This window comes from Pelodiscus sinensis, chromosome 7, assembly GCF_049634645.1.
Source record: "Pelodiscus sinensis isolate JC-2024 chromosome 7, ASM4963464v1, whole genome shotgun sequence".
Lineage (NCBI taxonomy): Eukaryota > Metazoa > Chordata > Testudines > Trionychidae > Pelodiscus > Pelodiscus sinensis.
Window position 1 is genome coordinate 67,483,649 of NC_134717.1, and position 19,955 is coordinate 67,503,603.

The window sequence follows — 19,955 nt, forward strand, 5'->3', positions numbered from 1 at the left end:
GATTTGAACTAGAAAGGCATGATTGGTAGGTTATAAATCATTGAAATTAAGGTAGTGTTAGAAGTAAGGGTATTTTTTCTTTTGATAACAGGCTCGAAAACTTCTTCGAGAACTTAAGCATCAGAAGCGCTGTAATGAAGCTGTCACAACTATATCAGCTTATTGGCATGGTACCCAGGTAAGAGAATGACAGCAAACATTTAGTGTTTCAGAGCCACTGTGTGAAGCAAAGACCCTCTAGAAAAGACAGACATGTTTTGACCCTGCTTAAACTACTTGCATTTCTCTTTGCTGCACACATTTTAACTATTGCCATCTGGAAAATCAGGATATGCTTTTATATTTACTGTTTTGTAGTGACTGGTTTCTTTCTTTCTCTCTCTCTCTCTCCATTGGGAACCTGCAGTAACTTTTCTGCCCTAAACTTTTCTATAACCCATTTTCAAATACACCACAGGCGCGAAGGGAACTGAGACGACTGAAGGAGGAGGCTAGAAATAAACATGCTATTGCTGTTATTTGGGCTTACTGGCTTGGATATAAGGTACTTCATGCACACATTTCATGATCCCTTCATTACCCAACAACACCCAACTTTAATCAGTAGTAAATAGTGAGGATTAATAACTAATACAAGTGACCTAGTAGATATTAAAGCATGATCCTTGATTTCTCCCATTTCTATTGATACCTCACTTAATAAACTTGACAGCATCCTAAATGGTAGTCTTGTATACTAGGACATTCTAAGCATGCTTACCCAAATAGTACTGATTGCTTACTAACAAGCCATTAAGATAGATTAAAAATGATTAGTGCAGTAAGGCTAAGATAGAAAACGTATTTGAACTAAACTTAAATGTGCTAAGCATGTGTTTCTCTGTTAAGTGCTTGCAGTGTTACTCTTCTAGGTTTCTTTGAATTGGATTGTATATTCTGTGACCTAAATTAAACAGGCTCCTTTTAAACTGAAAATAGTATGTTTTAAAATCATAAATATCTTTTATTTGTAATTTGTACAAAGTTTGAAATCAGTTTTAATTGTTTCTTTGGTTGTGAGTTAAATTGTTAGAAAAGTACAGTATTGCAAAGTATAATATTATGACAAGGATTTTTAAGAGCAAATGATGTTAGCATGCAGTTCTCAACTTATGGCCCTAGAAAAATCCCAGGAATTCCAGCATCAGCTGTTTGTTTTCAGAAGTGAAGTCCCACTGAAAGATTCTTGCTAATCCCAGGCTGTGATTGTGGGCTATGTGAACATTTGAAATGTTTATGCTAGAGAATAACATTGAAACGATTGTTTTAATTAACAAAAACTCTTTATTAACTTAGAATATTTTATTCAGTTAGTCAATTAACATTGTATTATTTTATAGCCCAGTTATTATTTGGTTCCTGCTTTATGTATGCTATCAGAACACCTAGGAAGTTAAGTGAGGAAAGAAATATCTATGAATCTCATAGCATGCTATCATACAGCCAAAGTGCAATGCTATACTTGATCATAGCCATGCTATTTTGTCTAAGAAATAAATCTCTAAGAATGGAAATATAATCCTGGGAATCAACATGAAAACTCTACAGAATTTAGCTTATGAGATATTTTTTTCATTCTAGTTTGACTTCCAGATGTCACAGTAAATTCTTAAAAAGCTCTTGTTACCAGACACATGTTTTCCCTCATTTATTTTATGTAAATTTGTTCATTTTATATACATACATACATACACACACGTGTATGTGTGTGTGTGTATGTGTGTATGTGTGTATGTATATAAAATGTAGAGAGAGAGAGAGATCAGGTTTATTATTGTCCAACATATAAAACAATTGATGAAATGTTTAATGCCTTAGTGATACATCTGTTGTGCAAATAGCTCAGTAGCAGTAATAGCAAACTAATGTAGAGCTTTTCAAGGAAGATGTATTTTACCATTAAAAAAATGACAAATGAAAATTTATTCTGTATTACAGTACCTGATTAAATATGTTGCACTTTGGTTTTTATTTTATTGCACATTTTAATAGGGCTATTTGTAGGTAAACACGAATCAAACGTATTTAAACAACAATTTGCGTGCCCTCAGACGTAATCTTCATTGTAACCAATCTAATTTGGCTTCTCAGGGTTATTAGAAATTTCCAGTATCTGACAACTTCCTGTCACTTTAGGAAGCTCTCTTTTCCTAAGAGGGAAATTAAAGCAAAGGCTTCAGGATCCATTTATCACCAGTGATTTACATATAGATATATACACACAAAGGGGGCTGTGCCCCCTGCTCACTGTACTCGCCAACCCCCCCATCTCTGGGGGTAGGCAGGCCCTTTTCTTCCCCACAGCTATTGGGGAGGGCCAGGGCTGCCCCAGCCTCTGACACCTGCCCTGCCCCCACCACCTCTGGGGAGGGAAGCCTGGGCCTCTTGTGCCCCCCCCCCCACCCACCTTCCCCTGTTGCCAGCCTGGGCTTCTCTGCCTCTCTCCAGTCAGTGGAGAAGGGCTGGGGTGGTGAAGCCTCATTCTTTTGGTCCCCTTTGGCTGGTGGAGAAGGGCTGGGGCGACACAGGCCTCGTTCTGAGCTAATGGGGTTAGCAGCAGGGAGGAGGCTGGGTTGTTGAGGGGGGAGGAGCTGTAGGATGCAGAGTGACATGATGTCACATTGTCATCCCACAAGTAAAGTTTTTTTAATATATTTATAAAAAAATTATTTCCTCTTCAAAACTCAGATATTGACTATGCAGTGCCTTTTAGCATTAATATATCTTATACTGAAAACCTGAATTTGTGTACCATCCTGAATGCTCTAAAATGTATCTTTTATAAAAATCTAAATTAATAGAGTATAGCCTTTATTGTTAAAATGGAAAAGTATCCAAAAGGCAAGTGGCAAAAGTGAAAGTGGATTCATAGTTCCTTCAGCATACTTGACAAGATATGAATACTGCAAGTACATGAAAGCTATAACTACTATTACTGTTGTATCCTATCCAAGCCAATTGAAACTACTTATTTGTTGGTCTTGTGTCTTTAACTGAAAAATTAATCTACTAATACCTTGTGAAATGTAAAAACTATAGCTTAACAGAATCTCACATTTTTATGTAAAATATTTTGGCATTTGCTTTCCTAAATAGATGAAATTCATGTACCTGTCTCCTTGTTGTGCACTGATGAAGTCATGCTTTTTGGTGCTGTGACATTGCCTCTGTCTTCATCGTGTGGAGAATCAGAAAGAGATTGGGGAAGACTATATACTGGAATCTTAACTAAATCCCAGAAATGAAAGTTCTAAATATTGAGTTAAATTGGGGGAGGTTTGTTTTATTTGAAGTTGGGACTGGGACCAAAAATAATTAGTTATTTAAGTTGTTGAGCATACTGTGCTCAGGTACTTGTCACTGGAGGAGTTGTATATATAGTATGACTTTACTTTCCTAAATATCACTTTAATATTGTAACAGGAGGGAAAACTTTGTTAAGTATCACACACTCCTCTTCAATGATTGGCAGACATGCATGGCAGATCTTATACAACTATTCATAGCAAATAATGGAGCCTGTGTAATTCTTACCTTTTCTATTAGTGAAGCAGTGTAGAGGCTTTTATTAACTATATTGATGCCTTAACACCATTTCCACACTGACCCATTGGGTTTTAATGGTTGCTGGTTTTCCATCTTTCTATATCTTATTCATAAATCAGCTGTTCTGTCTGGGAGGATCTTTTGCCTGGTCATTGTGCTATCTGCATTGGGCTGTCTCCTTTATTCACTATCTAAACATTTTAGGCTCGAAGGGAATTGAAACGCTTGAAGGAGGAGGCTAGGCGTAAGCATGCTGTTGCAGTCATTTGGGCTTACTGGCTTGGACTGAAGGTACTTTCAATCACTCCCTTGTGTCAACAATGAACTCAATAAAGCGTGGCATCTACTAACACATAATAAACTATGGATTGGATGGGATCACTAGCAAGCATGATCTTACTTTTGCTTAGTTTTGTCATGGACACTTTTTTGAAAAATCCTTAATCTGAAAATGTCTGTTAAATGGCATTTGTAACCATTTTAAACAATTGTGCTACATTTACAGCTGTCTTTAATATGAAGACATTCCTTGTTTTTAGTAGAAGTTTAAATTTTTTAGTGGAAGATAACTTTTTAAATTAGAGACACTGTCATGGTTGTTGACTTAAAATGTGACCTACTGTGACAAGGATCCCATCATGAAAGATTACAAACAAGTATTTTCTTTTCTTGACTGACCCTTGTTATAGTGGAAAGTAGGGTGTGACCATTTGGCTTTGACTGCTGCTCATTTTAGATCTATTGATGTACGTGGGATGGCCAAAGTATAACCTAGAGTTAAGCATAGTGTCCAGTCATTATTTCTTGAGTTGTTTGGATGATGCAGCATTGCATGCTGTGACATCTCTTCAGTGAATATTAAAATCTGCCAACTCATATATTTTTCTATATCCCTCGACACTGAGGATTGGTTTGCAAAAGAAAACACATTTGCAATTAGTAAAGTATAGTTCTATTCTGTAAATAGAGAATAAAAATGGCATCTTATAGGCTTCCATGTTCGTGTCAAGGTGCTTGTATATCACCTTGGCTTAATTTGCAAGTTAAATGTTTTTAAACTGCTGTCCTTGACCACTGAGTTCTGAGAAACCAACCGAGTGCTGTTTTTTGGCTTGATCATCACCACTGCGAATAAAGATTCTCTAGGCCAAAATGGAGCCATACAACTGTAAATGGGGACAGAATTTGACTTGACAGTTGAAATGTTGACAGTTCTACTGACACTACATAAGCTATATCCCTTCAGGTACGCTTCATTGCTTTTGTGCGAACATGGATAAAATGTAATGAAAACGTATGGTGACTAAATGAAAAATGTGAGTCAGTATACATATGGGAAGGCAAGTAGGGGATATGAAGGTGCCATTTCTTAAGAAGTCACTCTTCAGATTAGAATCATGCTTTACTATTGTCAAAGTAGGTCAGTTTTTATAATTTGAAACCAAGAAAATGTCCCTTCTAAAAACTGCTGCACGTTGAGCATTATTTTTGAAATGAAAGCTAACTTCAGTAAAACCAAAACCTTTAACATATTATATGGCAAGGGTATACCTTTTCTGTATATACTATGGTTTTATTTCTATCAGTAATGGACTTTTCTCACCCCACTTAACACAATTTGTCAGAATATTAATATACATGGAGTTTGAGCGCAAGATCCTAGCTATGCATAATCATTTGTACACCAACACAGTGTGATTTTGGGGGGAGGAAGGAAAGGCTGATTGAATAGCTGTTTTCTTCTAAGATCTTTGTAGAGAGGAGCTTTTGAGTTAGTATCTTTTAAATCAATGCACTTTCACCTATTTCATTCATGATCATTAGCATCTTAAACAGAGATGGATCAATTTTTTCTGAATTTATTTTTTAATTTATTTTTCTGTTTTTATAGGACATTGGATTTTAATAGTATGTGCAGTGCTTTCCAGATTTGGGGTTCTCTAGTACTGGTCTGCCAAGGAATTGAGTTGTTGCTGACTTTCTTACTATGCTGGGTATTTGTGTGTGTTGCAGTATTCTAATTTTTAAAAAAGCTCACAGACTGTTGCTTAAGTAATAACTTGGCTTTTAAGGAATTTCAGTTAGCATTCAGTGAGAGACAGTGGCTGTGTGTACAAGGAAGTAATTTTTTAAATATTTTGCAGTCAATATTGTCAGAGTGGGATTGAAGGTGTTAATCTGATTATAGGTGTGGATAATATCTATTCCTAACATGCCAACAAGGCTGGATTAAGACATGCTGAGGCCCCAGCCATTGTCAAATTTAAGAGGCCCCATAGCATTACCAAAAAAATGTGCATTATTTTAATGGAGAGGACAATGAAAATAGAAATAATAAAGTTTTATGTTTGCATGTAGACCAGTACAGAGACGAGGATGCAACTAAAGACTAGTAGTTTTTTTGTACTTAGAGGCCCCTTGTAATCTGGTGCCCTAAAATGCAATTTACTCAGTTTGTGCATAAATCTGGCACTGCGTGCCAATGGTGGTTGTGTGCTAATTAGAGAAGTCTAAACTTTAATAGCATAAGGAACATACAGGTTTTACTGAAAATATCTGCAGTTCATTAAAAAATTCCCTTGTAGAAGTTAAGATATGAAAACTCAAAAACATATTTTTTTAACTGAAGAGGAAAAGAAAAATTTGAATGGAAAAAATTTGTGAGAATGAAGTACTTTACATGCCGTTAAATCTGTTAATATGTAATGTGTGATTAAAGAGGATTTGAGAGGACCTGTGGCATGTGCTTTGTAACTAAGCTAGGTTTGTATTCCCTGGATTTCACTTTGTTTCTGGTTCACATGAACCCCAGAACATTAACCAAAATTAGCCAAAACTATTAGCTTGCTGTGTAGAAAAGTTTGCATCATCTTTTCTTTCCTGATTTCCACTAAAATCTTTACCAGATTTGTTTTAATTCAGCTAAGGCTTGCAGAAAAGTTCATGAGTTTCAGCTAACTTGTCATGAATTTTGGGCCTTTCATAAAAGTCCAAATACGTGGTGTGTTGTCTCAATTTCTGTTTCGAATGTGTAATAGATGGAGAAGTTAGATACTATGGTAATGGTCACTAATAGAAGTATCGGAGGCAGAAATTTCTCAGTTTTCTATCTTTAAACTTGCTTTTAAAATGGGTATATACTAGGGATGTTAAATTTAGTTTAATCAACTAATCAACTAGTTGATGGATTTTCCATTGACTAGTCAATAAGTGGGGAGCTGCAACGGGATTAGCTCCCAGCCCGGGAGCAAGGGTGTGGGGGAAACAACTAGTCAAGGCACTAGTTGACTAACCAGTAAGCTTTTGTTATCGGATAGTCAACCAGTCGCTTACATCCCTAGTATATAAAGTAGTATCAGAAATTTCCTCTGAAAGTGGCTTTTGCTGATCACTCCATGGGGCTTTGTTTGCTAAATTTTTTATATCTCCGATTATAAACAAAATTAATATGTTTTGTCTACTATGATCAGTCACCAGTAACTCATTTTCCTGTTATTTTTCTAAGAGCAATTGTATGAAAAAAGTTGATGTATAGTTCTTTTCTTCTGAATTCACTTCTCCGTTAATGATTATATAGATTTATAAAATACACACATAAAGATGTACATGTACAAAGAAAAAATCAATGAACAAAATAATTCGCAAATTGATTTAGTGGCAATTGAGACTCAATAACATTATTATCACTAGAAAAGGTCCATTCTCTTCAACTCATCCTTAGGGCAAGAGAGCTGTGAACATATTTTCACTTTGTGATAAACCCAATCATATTTGACAGTTTTAAAAATTATAAAAAGTCCTATGCTTTTTTACTATATATAATTTTTAATATCGTTTTTTGGAGCCTTATGTAACTTTGATCTTTGTCTGTGACCTATTTCCTCCCTCTTGAGTGTGCCTGATTTTTCTGTTGTTTCCATGGGCCACATTTATAACTTCACACTTCACTTTCTTAATGTACGGTGCTTTGTTAAAATCATTTGTGGATAAATGTTAATTGTGCATGTTCACTTTGAAGGCTTGTTTTATTTTTTCAGGTCCGTAGAGAATACAGGAAATTCTTCCGAGCCAATGCTGGAAGAAAAATTTATGAATTCACACTTCAGAAAATTGTAAGTACATATTTACATTATAGGTTAATTTAAAATTTTGTTTTCTAGCATTGCCAGAAGTGTTAGGCACATGAGCGTCTTAATATTTGTAAAGGAGACATCATATTATACACGTGAAGGCATGACCATTTAGTTACTTGTTGTAAAGAAGGGATACTAACATGTTTAAAAGTTAAGGACATGGGCAGCCTGCACTTAGTATCATCAGCATTTCTCAATACATTTAACTTCCCAAACTTGTGAACAGGCTTAAGTGTGATTGCACCACAGTTAAGTGGGAAAAGGGGTTGGCTGGGTTTACTTGATAAGGACACCTATGCCTTATGGCTGGTGGAGGGGGTGAGGTCAGAGACTGCTGCAAAAAGGCAGTTTGCAACACTGACTGACTTCATCAGGAAGGTGGGGTCCAAAAGGGACTAGGTACAAGCATTGGATGGGAGAATTCTCTTTGCAGCAAGCAAAGCCAGAATCCACCTTTTCTCCTCTACTGGAGGTGAACATCAGGTTGGGTTAGGAGCTGCTGTGGGCATTACGCTAGCTTCTCCTTTTTTAGGAGGGCTGGGAAGGAATTTTTCCTGCACCACCAGATTGGCTTTGGTTGAGTTCGGTTTTTTCACATTCCTCACAGCGAGGGTTAGAGAGAGTCTTTTCCAATAAGGAAAGGAGATAGGCTATATGCTGCAACTTATTTAGTAGGTTTGGCTGGATGTTCAGTGCAGGTACTTGATAGGGAAGGCATCTGGGAACCAGATAAATGACTGGATAAAGGAGTTAAAAGGAGGTATTGGATAATGGAACAGAATGGGGAAGGGGGGGTTAGGGATTCCTCTGATTGGTATGGCAAGGAGCCAACCCCATTCTTATTACCCTCCTATGAGGGTGGTGGATGGTAGAGCCAAGCCATGGGTTGGCTGGGGGAGCCAGAATAGAAATCAAATGGGGTCTGCGGGAGCTCTGGGTAACGATTTAAAGTAACATGGATTGACCTGCACTGCACATTTTCTCTGACACTAGTCCCAGACATCTGTATAATAAAGTTGTGGCTTGATTAAAACCCATTTCAGATGTCTCCTGTACTACTTCCATTATATCCAGGCAATAGGAGTTTTAATTGAATAACAACACTTATTTATTGGAGAGCAACTGTCATTTCTCACTTTTTCGGTAGCTTTAAAGGTTGAGATTAATGAAGTATCTTGCTTCAAATTTCTCACAGATGCAAAAGTACTTCTTGGAAATGAAGAATAAGATGCCTTCTTTATCACCAATAGACAAAAACTGGCCAGCAAGGCCATACCTATTCTTGGATGCAACTCACAAGGAACTCAAGAGGATTTTCCATTTGTGGAGGGTAGGATGCATTTTGGCTGCAATGATATACAATTTGATCATATGACTTGACTGCCTCACTTTTGCTCATGGAGGGTGTATTTTTAGGAAATATTTGCTACAGTGCCAGTAATTTGTTTGCTTAAACTGTTTCTTTTAATCCTTCTGTTTGACTTTCCAGACATAACCATACATTATCTAGTCCTTTCAGTGGTTGGAAAAGAAGAGTAAAGTGTATTGCTTCTCCTGCTCTATACAATCAGCTCTTAATTTAATATGAAGTGAATATGCATGTTTCCTGTTAATTGGTGGCTTATAATACTTATGTTCACGTCCAGGACTGGAGTTAGCTCTTAGGCTAACCCTGGAAATACTCAGTGGAATATTATGCATGTGAACTGTGGTTAGCTGAAATTTGTTTTGGACCTGTTCATGGAGAAAATGGCGAGAACCTATTTAAGTGCTGACGAGACACTTGGTGAGCACTCATCATCTGTGATGATATCTTTACAGCTATGCCATTTTCTGCAAACTGTCAAGACAAAGATTCTCTTGTCGTAACTTTTTAGCATGGTAAATCAGGAACATGCTGAATTCTGCAAACATCCAAATTATTCAGCCACACTTTGACGGTTCTGTATATCTGTGTATGTGTATTAATCACTATTGGTAATTATTTGATTATGTTTATATTCTAAGTTGTTTGCTTTCAGAAAGTGGAGTTAATGCTGGAAGTAAGGGGCCCCATTCAAAGCAACTCCAGGATGAAACATTTACAAAAATGCTGTTCTGCCAGCTTAAAAGGAACAGTAGAATCCTGATTATTATCAGTTCTGTAAAGGCTGTGTCACAGTACATCATTGCAAAAAACCCACACAACCCACACCTGTGAAGTTTTGTCTTGTGAACCCCCTACAAAGGTCTCAGAGGAGTAGCCATGTTAGTCTGCAAATGTAAAAACAATGAGCTGTGGAACCTTAGAGACTAACACATTTATTAGATCATGAGCTTTTGTGGATACCCTTGAAAGCTCATGACCTAACAAATGTGTTAGTCTGAAGGGCCATAGGACTGCTCCTGCAAAGGATTACCACTAAGATGCTAGCAGACAGTACAATCAGCTAAACATATACACTTAAACAAAATACTTTTAAAAAAATCATCTCTAATACGTGTAATAAACTGCAGCAGTATATAGAGCAGGCAAAGGCTAATGTGCCCCTGCTAATATTTGCTGTTACAATGGCATGTGGGATGGATTTGAGTCATTTCAGAAATATACTAAGAATATGAATCTTAAGCAATAATGAATAGTCATCTCATCAGTGATGGCTGCTGCTTTAAAGGAAGTTTCCAAGAACGATTTATGGTTCATCTAAAATGTTATGTTTTGTAGTGTAAAACATACAGAGACCAGTTCACAGATCAACAGAAGCTTATATATGAAGAAAAATTGGAAGCCAGTGAACTTTTCAAGGACAAGAAGGCTTTATATCCAGCCAGGTAATGAGTTATTCTGCTACTACTGCTAATGGTGCAAAGGAAAAAAATATTCTGCACCCATACCTAGATTTAGGAAGTTAAGAGCTAAGCCTTGTTTATTTTAACCAGTGGAAACGGCTAGTTATGGACTTTTTTTATGGACCAGTTTGCTAACTCCTAAATGCCTACATTGAGATTGTGTCTGTGTCTCTGTCTGTCTTTCATGAGTTACTGGCTTGATAAAATTGTTGCCGGCATCGTGGAGGACTCGTGCCTTATTTTGTCAAACTGTTGGCTTTTAACTGTGTTACGTTAGAATTGTATACTCAGAAAATACCACCAATTTTTGTAATTGTAAGCACTGAGAACTGCTATAATGTGCCAAGACCTTAAATATATCAGAAGGGTTGTTTCTGTGCATAATAAACATTTAGTGAACATGACTGGATACCTCCTTCTCTTGCCTTGTGGATGTGGCAGTCAGTGGCCCATAGCCACAGAACAAGGTGAAGGGGTAGTGATAACAGTCCCACTCACTGAGGCAAAAGCCATGCTCTGCACGCAGCTAAGTAGCCAAAATTCCACATGAGAGGGAGCAACCAGTAGAGTCTACTACTCCTTACATTCAGCCCCAGCCATAGCTTGGCTGCTTCAAATCTGAGCATTCAATATGTATTTGAGCTAAGGATACCATCTCACAGGCCTCCAGTAACACAGTGCAAGGGTTCATGAGAGTACTCTGAGGAGGTTCAATGATTTGTGTCCAGGGTCACTGGCCCCAATGATCAACTCCTCCACCTCCCTCCCATGCTTCCTGCACACTGTGGGACCAAGTGTTCAGTGGCATGCAAAAGACACTGGAGAAGGGATGGAAAGAAGTGGGGAAGAGGAGGGGCCAGGATGGAGTGGGAGGAAGAACAGGTGGATGGGGGTAAGGCCTTGGGGAAAGGATGAAATCAGGGTGGGTCTTAGGGCTGGATGGGGCTTGAGCACTCGCAGGCAAAATTAAAAGCTGGTGCCTGTGGGTTTGAATAGGGTTGCCAGATGGTTTATCAAAAAATACCAACCACCCCCCTCCACCCGCAAAAAGCACTGGGAAAAAATTCTGTCGGGGGGAGGAAAGGGGAAGACCAAAGTTGTTAAGCAAAAGTTGCACCACTCACTCCAGTTTGGGACCACACACTAACCACCAATGCACCCACCCCTCCCCCTGAGCCAGGCGCCCCCTAGTGCCCCCCATCCCAAAGGCACTCACCCCTGCCTCAGACCCAGGCCCCGCTAGAGTCCCCCCATCCCAGTGCACTCCGCCCCTCTCCCCCCCAAGGCAGGCATCCACAGTATGCCCCCGCTCCAATCAAATCTCCCCCCTTTCCTCCTGCAGAGCCAGGCACGGAGGAACAATCTGACTTTTAAAGTGGCTGTTCCTGCTGCCCGGCTGCCTGTCTCGGCTCACATTGTAGAAAGAGGGAGGCATCACATGACCAGCTCCCAGTCTCTGCTGGTCAGGTGGACCAGAGCAGCGTGCGCTCCGTTCCCACCCCAGCCCGGTGCTCCCCTGGCGTAGCGCCCGGCAACCAGGGGCGGATATAGGGCAGGGCAAGCGGGGTGGCCGCCCCGGGCCCTGTGCTTCAAGAAGCCCCGCGCATGCGCCGTGGCAAAGGGGGGGCCCCACGAGATTAAATGAAAGTTAGGCGATGTTGGGAGTTGGACTGCAGAGTCTCCACCAAGAGCGGGTGTTGGGCATAGGTAAGGGATATCTTGAGGCTGACAAATTAGCAAGAGAAGAGATATCTGGGGAGTGGTGAGGGCAGGACAGGCTTTGCAGGGAGTTACCCCTGCTCTCCAAACTTCCCCCACTGCCCCGTAGTCCTTCCAGTACGTCCCAATGGTTTCCTGCTTCCCCCTGGGGCATTCCACCGCCCTGCATTCTGACTTCTGTTGTTGTTGTAAGAATTGCTGTTCTGATGGTGGGGATACCTTGTGAAGGGCCTTAAAAGTAATGACAGGCTTATGTCTGAGGCAGCAAAGAAGGGGCTGCAGAGAGGAGCGACAAGGTCAAAGCAACAGGCTAGGAATAAATGATCTTTACAGCATCATATAGTCCTTTCTCCTATGTTCAGGATTTGGACAGTAGGAAACAAACAGAAATACTTGCCGCTAGCAGATTTGCCGTGGCCATTATTGCAGCTTGATTGATACCAAAAGTGACCAGTGTTGGAATGTGAGGACTAGGCAATTTTGCAGTTAAGCCTGTTAAGAAATACCTTTAAATAATGAAACTTGTAAAGCTTTTTATCTTCCCAAGGCCATGTTTGTTTGGTAATTATTTCTACACCAGAGACTCTGTCTACTCGGCAGTAGTGTCTGTGCTGCCTAAACTCTTACATATCTCTGCACTCTTATCAGTTTCTGAGACAGGTAGAGGCCTGAAAATATCAGGGAAATTTCTGATGAGTCTTCAGTTGGTTTTATCTACACAGTTACAATCACGGCAATAATTGCAAGAATGTCTACATTTTTCTTTGGGCTGGAGATGTATTTGTGTTGAGTGCAGTCAAGCTGATAAAAATCAGTTCTGGGGATCTTTCAAGAAGCTGGATTGAAATTTAAATCATGACTGGAACTGAGAAACTAGAAGGGTAGATTTCAGGGAAGCAAACCTAATGGTGCGTCTTTTTTGTTTTTAATAAATGTAATAGGGATGTAAATTCCCATTTAATTGGCTAACCAGTTAAACATATGTTTTAACCAGTTAACCAATTAAAGAGGGGCAAGCTAGGAGGAGAGTGGCCCACTTTCTGGTTGGAACCTCCCTTCCCCAGTGCAGGCAGGGGCTGCTCCATCCTGGCCAGATGGGGCGCCCTGACTCACCGCAGACAGAGGCTACTATGGCTGGGATGCTGGAGCAGCCTCGGGATGCTGGGCCTCTGGCCCATCACAGTCAGGGGCTACATTGGAGCAGCCCCTGTCTGCAGTGGGCCCCTGCAGGGCTGGAGCAGTCCCAGGGCAGGCAGGGGAGCTACTCCAGCCCCACCAGTTAACCAGTAAGCCTCACCCATTAGCTATACATAAAAGTAGCCTGTGTTAGTTTTCTCTCCAGACTGCTAGTCAGAATCTGAACGTGGAAAGATTTCTTCTTTGAGCAACAGGGAATTGATTAAATGAAAGCCAATACCCATTGTAATTACATCTTTCTTGTTTCAGCCGTATTCTATATTTTTGACCAAAATGCTTCCTAAAGTCAGAATGAAATGAAACCACACTGATTAAAGACTTACAAAACATTTTCAGCTAATTTGTTAGCGTGGCAGTGGAGAGGGGGGAGGTGCTAGTGTTTCTGGAAAACTTACTCAGCAAAATCTGACAGGCAGCACAGTTGCCTGAAGCAGGGTTTGAAAAAATTACCAGTACTTATTTTCTTAAGATCCTAGACAGATTAAGTTTACTAGCCAGGGTGAGAAAATGTGGTCTTTGAAAGCCCCCAAATTGGCACTGTCTGCATTTTACTGGCATATAACAGTTGTATATTGGAGGGTAATGTTATCAGCAGTCAACAACTTTCTATTTAATACATTTAAAAGTATGTTAATTACAGTATCGCTCTTGCTTTTCTTATGCTTCCTTTCCCTTTCAGGCGTCACTCTTTTCTCCTTTCTTTCAAATAATAGAGCCTGGAAATATGTATGTTTTGATTTTATTTGTCTCTACCTGCTCTCTTCTCTTTCTCTTTATTGTTTTTCCATCACCTCCTCTATAGTTTTTTGGGGTTTTTTTCAACATTCTTTCCCACTGCTGGAAAAAGTGGAGGCTGCTAGATTTCTGTGAGGGTGCTGTCCCTAGCCCCTGCCTGGCACATCCATTTTTTTTTGTTTTACTTCGGCCTCCAGCCAGTTGGCATAAAATCATAGAATACTAGAACTGGAAGGGACTTTGAGAGATCGTCAAGTCCAGTTCCTTGCCCTCACTAAGCACCATCTAGATCATCCTTGATAGATACCTATCTAATCTGCTCTTAAATATCTCCAGAGATGGAGATTCCACAACCTCCCTAGTCAATTCATTCCAGTGCTTAACCATCTTGACAGTCGGGAAGTTTTTTCTAGTGTTCAACCTAAACCTCCTTTGCAGCAATTTAAGTCCATTGCTTCTTGTCCTTTCGTCTGCCTGTGGAATTCCTAAATCCGTTTTGTGTTGCAGGAAGGAAGAAGCAGGTTCTCTTTCTCTCTGGTCATGCTGCTGCTCGTGTAGGAACAGTTCTAGACTGAAGAGTGTAATATTCTGCATTAAAATGTACAACTGAGGTTTTTGAAGTCAGAATTCTGTCCTATCAGACCAAGTAGGGGAAAGATCTAAATATGACACATTCAGGGAGAGATTTGCTAAGACTAAGAGGAATGATAGGCACTGAACTCCCGGCAAAATCAATGGGAGCTGAATGCCTAAAAAATTGCTTTAGGCCCTTTTTGAAAATATCTACCTATGTGCTGAGACTGGGATATTATATATTCTTGTGTTAAACACCATGCAATTAAAAATTCTGTGGTGGGACTGCATACTGAAATAAATACAGTGTCTCGGGGGCTGTCATTGACACCAAACCATCATTGTAAAGCCAGCACCAGAATGTGAGAGTTCTGGGATTTTTGCTTTTGCCCAGAGGTCAGATTTAACTTGAGCATGTTTGTGGTGTTGTGTCCTCCATAGTGTTGGGCAACCCTTCCACGGGGCTTACCTGGAAATCAGCAAGAACCCCAAGTACAAAAAACTCAAAGAAGCCGTGGAAGAAAAGATCATTATTGCTGAAGTTGTGAATAAAATCAATAGAGCTAATGGGAAGGTAAGGCTTGCTATAAATTAACATGCACAGCTATTGTGTCCCCCCCCCCCCCCCCTTTATTCTGAAGGTAAAAACATGCTTATTGATTCAGTTTCCCCTGGCTGTAAAATGGGTATAATGAGGCTGATCTCTTATGTAAAGCACTCTGAGATGTATTGATGAGAAGTCATGTGTAAGAGGTAGGTATTGTTCTTTAACTGATGGAGATTTCTTTGATAACTGTTTTAAATAAACTATCCCTTTTAGAAGGTGGAAGTGTAGGATTCTTTTTGGAGAAATATATAATTTACAAAAGTTGGTATTTAGAAAAATTAGTGCTGTGTGGTGTATTAGGAGAAGATAACAGAGGACAACATAGTATGTAAATACTACATGTACCAAAATGCTTATGTATGTGCGTGCACAAATATATGTACTTGATAATGCATTTATTTGTAACCAAAATTTACAGTGATTTCAGTAGACATTTGCAGTGCACAGGAATGAAGAATCAGGATCATTCTCATTTTTATATATATACTCTGACATTCAATTTTCAGATTGTGTATCTATAAAGTTACAGTTAAAAGCATGGCATTTATACATGTAAGTATGGAGCAAAAAGAACAACGAGGGTGCGTTAGGTTTCTGAATCCATAAGAAGGCAGTTAACTAAAAGTGATCATGTTTTCAGAGATGTTAAACTAACTCTGAGTTCTTAAGATAATCAGGTTTGAAAATGTGAGCCAAGGTTCTTAGCTATATGAACTACTTGTTTTCTTAAAGGTTACTCTGTTGTGGAGACTTCATCTATGTGTATTTGAATAGATGTTTTTCATTTTCTTGTTTTACAGTGTGCATCCAGGATTTTCTTGCTAACAAAAAATAATGTCCTCCTTGCTGATCAAAAATCTGGACATATCAAGTCAGAGGTCCCTCTGGGTGATGTTACTAAAGTGTCCATGAGCTCTCAAAATGATGGCTTTTTTGCTGTGCACCTCAAAGAGGTAGAATTTAAGTTTGTAATCAATTATAAAGCAAATGTATACTATATGAGAAACACAGAGATTATTTTAACATTAATTCTTGTGTTGCTAGCATATGGGGTTAAAACATCTGTGTAAACCTTTCCTACATCTATGAAGTGGTAGGTTTAAGATTGCTAAAGACTAGGTAGTGGGACTGTAAAATAATGGGTGACATTTTGTTTGTGAAAATGAAGTCTAGTGATTTGCTTCAGCCTTTTCAGAACTAGACTTTTGTAAAAGGGTCCGTAGTCTGGTTTTAATTTGTAGTGAAACCTTGTCCTTAGGAAAAAATCTAGTTTTCCTGGCTCTTTAGCGTAACTGAAGGATAATGAACAGATTAGTAAATGTATATCTGCTCTTCAAGAGCAGTGGGAAGGTAGATTAAACCCCTTGTTTTTCTTCTGAATAAACCTATTGGCTTCTGTACATATACGCTTCTAAAAATCCTTTGATGTTTTCCCCACATTTTTATTGTTCACTTAATCACACTCTCTCTTGCATTTTTTAATAACTTTACCATTCATCCCCTTGAGGGGAGCTCAAAGAACCATCTTTTTCTTTGTGCTAGTATCAGCAGTTGGTTTTAGTTCCACTGTGATAGTACTGTGAATGGCAGTGATATTGCCCGCAGAGGGAGACTAAAACAGTACATTTCTGTAGGGTTTACAAAATTTAGTGGGCTGCGTGGGGTGGGGGAAGAGACTTCTCTCAATACTTAGAATCCTATAGAACCTTCTCATCAGATTCTAACAGTTTTAAGATTGGGTCATATTCGAAGTCCAGAATTTGAATGGTGTTCCTTTTTAACATAGAAGTCCAAAGGTGATGACAGAAAATTTCGTTGTTACTGTCTTGCTCACTGGTGTGCTTTGCTGGTATTGGATACTTGTGTCCGGGTTTTGGGGAGATGCCATAGGAAGGAGAGGCTCTGCTGTCTGTTTAGCTATATAGAACTCCACAGAGTAGTTGTGAGGATAATAAACTTCTTTCTGTTTCAGGGTTCTGGAGCAGCTGGGAAAGGGGATTTCCTGTTTAGCAGTGATCACCTTATTGAAATGGCCACGAAGCTTTACCGCACCACACTCAGCCAGACCAAACAGAAGCTCAACATCGAGATTTCTGATGAGTATGTTTATTTTTTGCTTGTTTATAAAAGGGCGTTTCTTTCAGTGCAGCACGCTGATGGGTTCAGCAGTCAAAAATCTAACTGTGGATAAGCAAAAGGACATAGTGTAATTGGTATTTTTTTCTGATGACAGAAAAATAACTTTTAATTGGGGATTCCAGTTTTCTATTTCTGTCTATGCCCATTTCTAGTATTCTTTTTTGGCTATTTTACAACCTTGAAAGTTAGTGGAGGTTTTTTTAGGTTTGTTTGAAATGATATTATATATTTGAGCAGAAATCATATTTCATTATCAATGAAATTAAATAAACAGAAATTGAAACCATCTTTTATTTGCTTACATTTAGGTTTTCACACTGTGTTGTAACCCACATACATAGGGCCCTACCAAATTCACGATCCATTTCATGGTCAATTTCATGATCGTAGGATTTTAAAAATTGTAAATGTCATAATTTCAACTATTTAAATCTAAAATTTCACAGTGTTGTAATTCTAGAGGTCCTGACCTAAAAAGGCATTGCAGAAGTGGGGGTTGCAAAGTTATTGTATTAGGGGGGTTGCAGAATTGCTAATCTTACTTCCATGGTGCTGCTGCTGCTGGTGCTGCCTTAAGAGTTGGGCAGCCAGAGAGTGGCAGCTATTGGCTGGGAGCACTGCTTTGAAGGCAGAGCCATGGCTAGCAGCAGTGCAGAAGTAAAGATGTCATGGTATGGTACAGGGATATATGCGAGTAGCTGAGTCGACTACTTGCATTCTCCCCCTCCACATTGCTGCCTCTCTGTCAGATTTCAAAGGGGAGGGAGAGCTGGTTAAAAGCTGGTTTCCCCCCAACACAGTCCCTGTGGTGCTGTCTGCCCCCTCCCTCCCCCCATTACCCCCACCCCTGGCTGCTGCAGCAGGCCCAGGGTTGCCATGGACAGAGGCTGCTCAGCATCCCACGGAGCAGCCCCTGTCTGCTTGGGCTGGCCGCAAACAGGGGCTGCTGGACCTGGCATGAGCTGAGATTGAACAAGCCCAACTCAGTCCTGACTCACACCAGGTCCAGGAGCTACCCCTGCTGCAGCTCTGCAGTTTAAATGTACTAGGAGCCAAGTGCGCAAGCAGCCCAGCTCCTCCTACTTTTAAACTGCAGAGCGGCAGTGGGGGGTAACTCGTGGAGGCTTCTTCCCTTATCGCAGCCTATTTGCATTTATTTATTGTCAGGGGAAGGGGCTAACTGATGAGCAAATCTGAAGCACTGAGGTGGAGCTATCTGTCTTCTGTATTGTCCTTTTCATCAGCAAAACTCTCCCCAGACATGGTGAGCCAGCTGCAGAGGGTTGTTTCAGGTGGTCAGGGCATCAAGGAAAGTGCAGCACTGGTGTCAGCCTGTGGATGTGGTTGCTTAGTGTCGCTTTCTGGTTGCTACGTGGCTGGGAGCTCTGAGCAAGTGATTCCAGCGTGTGGTATTGTAGAGCAGGAAACGTGTACGGACTGGAAGCTCTGCGAAGCACAGGCTGCTTCCTCTCCTGAGCTTTCCAGTCAGTTTGATTGTGTGATTTCTGGCCGAAGGGAAAAATTGTTTGAAGTTGTTGACTTCTATTGGAACGCTTCTTAAAGATGCTGAAAGGAAAATCTGCCTATGACAAAAGACTTATTTTAGGTCAAAGGGATTTGTGGGAGAACCAAACAATGATGTGGCACTATCTTTACTGCTCTTAGCTTCAGATACCCTTTTGCTACATGGGGATGGGGACATGCAGAAAGGCTTGATAAATGTATGTTGACGTTTTTAAGCAAGTGGGTGGTTGCAAGGGAGTTTTTTCCACACTCAGTAGAAAAAGGGGGAGGGGGAGGGGGAGCGGGAGCGGATGTATTGGAAACCAGATTACAAAATTGAATCGATTCTGGACAGCAGCTATCAGAAACTTGCACATGACTGAGAAGGAACTGTGAAAATTGATTGAGAGGAATAAATGAGGGTTATTAGACTCCACAAACACTGTGTGGAAACAATCCAGAATAAATATTCTCCAAGTGGTCATAATTTTGGTGCCTTATCTGTCTGTGCCACAAAGCATAGAAGTAGTCCACTTAATTTCATGTAAACAATAGTCCTTGTGGGGCAACGAAGCAGCCAGATATGATCTTTATTATATTTCTGGTTAGAGCATTAGCCTGGGACTTGGGAAACCTGCATTGAAGGAAAATTGCTTTGCCACAATTTCTTGTATGACACAGGTGACAGTCATTCAGAAGTTTTCTTTTTCCATTCCCCCATCTGTAAAATGGGTATATTAGCAGCTCCCTATTTCGGAGTATGGTGAGGTTAAATCATTAGATTGTGAGACGCTCAGATATTCAGTAATGGTGAATACCTAACTACATAAAAGTACCTAACTACAGGTTGAACTTCCCTAGTCCAGTGCTCTATGGCCTGGCAACATCCATGGCATGTTTTTGGTTAGCCAGATCTCCACTTACTATAGGTGTGG

At 39.9% G+C, this 19,955-nt stretch overlaps 1 protein-coding gene across 4 annotated transcripts in view; it reads left to right on the forward strand.

Moving 5' to 3' along the window:
* Positions 1-19,955, forward strand: part of MYO1B (myosin IB) — a 197,340-nt gene that overhangs the window by 174,239 nt on the left and 3,146 nt on the right. Inside the window, exons 22-30 of one of the 4 annotated variants that reach the window (XM_075934204.1) lie at positions 92-178; positions 458-544; positions 3,790-3,876; positions 7,623-7,697; positions 8,914-9,048; positions 10,423-10,529; positions 15,213-15,345; positions 16,179-16,331; positions 17,351-17,478. In XM_075934204.1, the coding sequence (XP_075790319.1) occupies positions 92-178; positions 458-544; positions 3,790-3,876; positions 7,623-7,697; positions 8,914-9,048; positions 10,423-10,529; positions 15,213-15,345; positions 16,179-16,331; positions 17,351-17,478 (992 nt within the window). The remainder of the gene's footprint in view (positions 1-91; positions 179-457; positions 545-3,789; positions 3,877-7,622; positions 7,698-8,913; positions 9,049-10,422; positions 10,530-15,212; positions 15,346-16,178; positions 16,332-17,350; positions 17,479-19,955) is intronic. The other 3 variants (XM_075934205.1, XM_075934206.1, XM_075934207.1) reach the window with 3 other exon arrangements.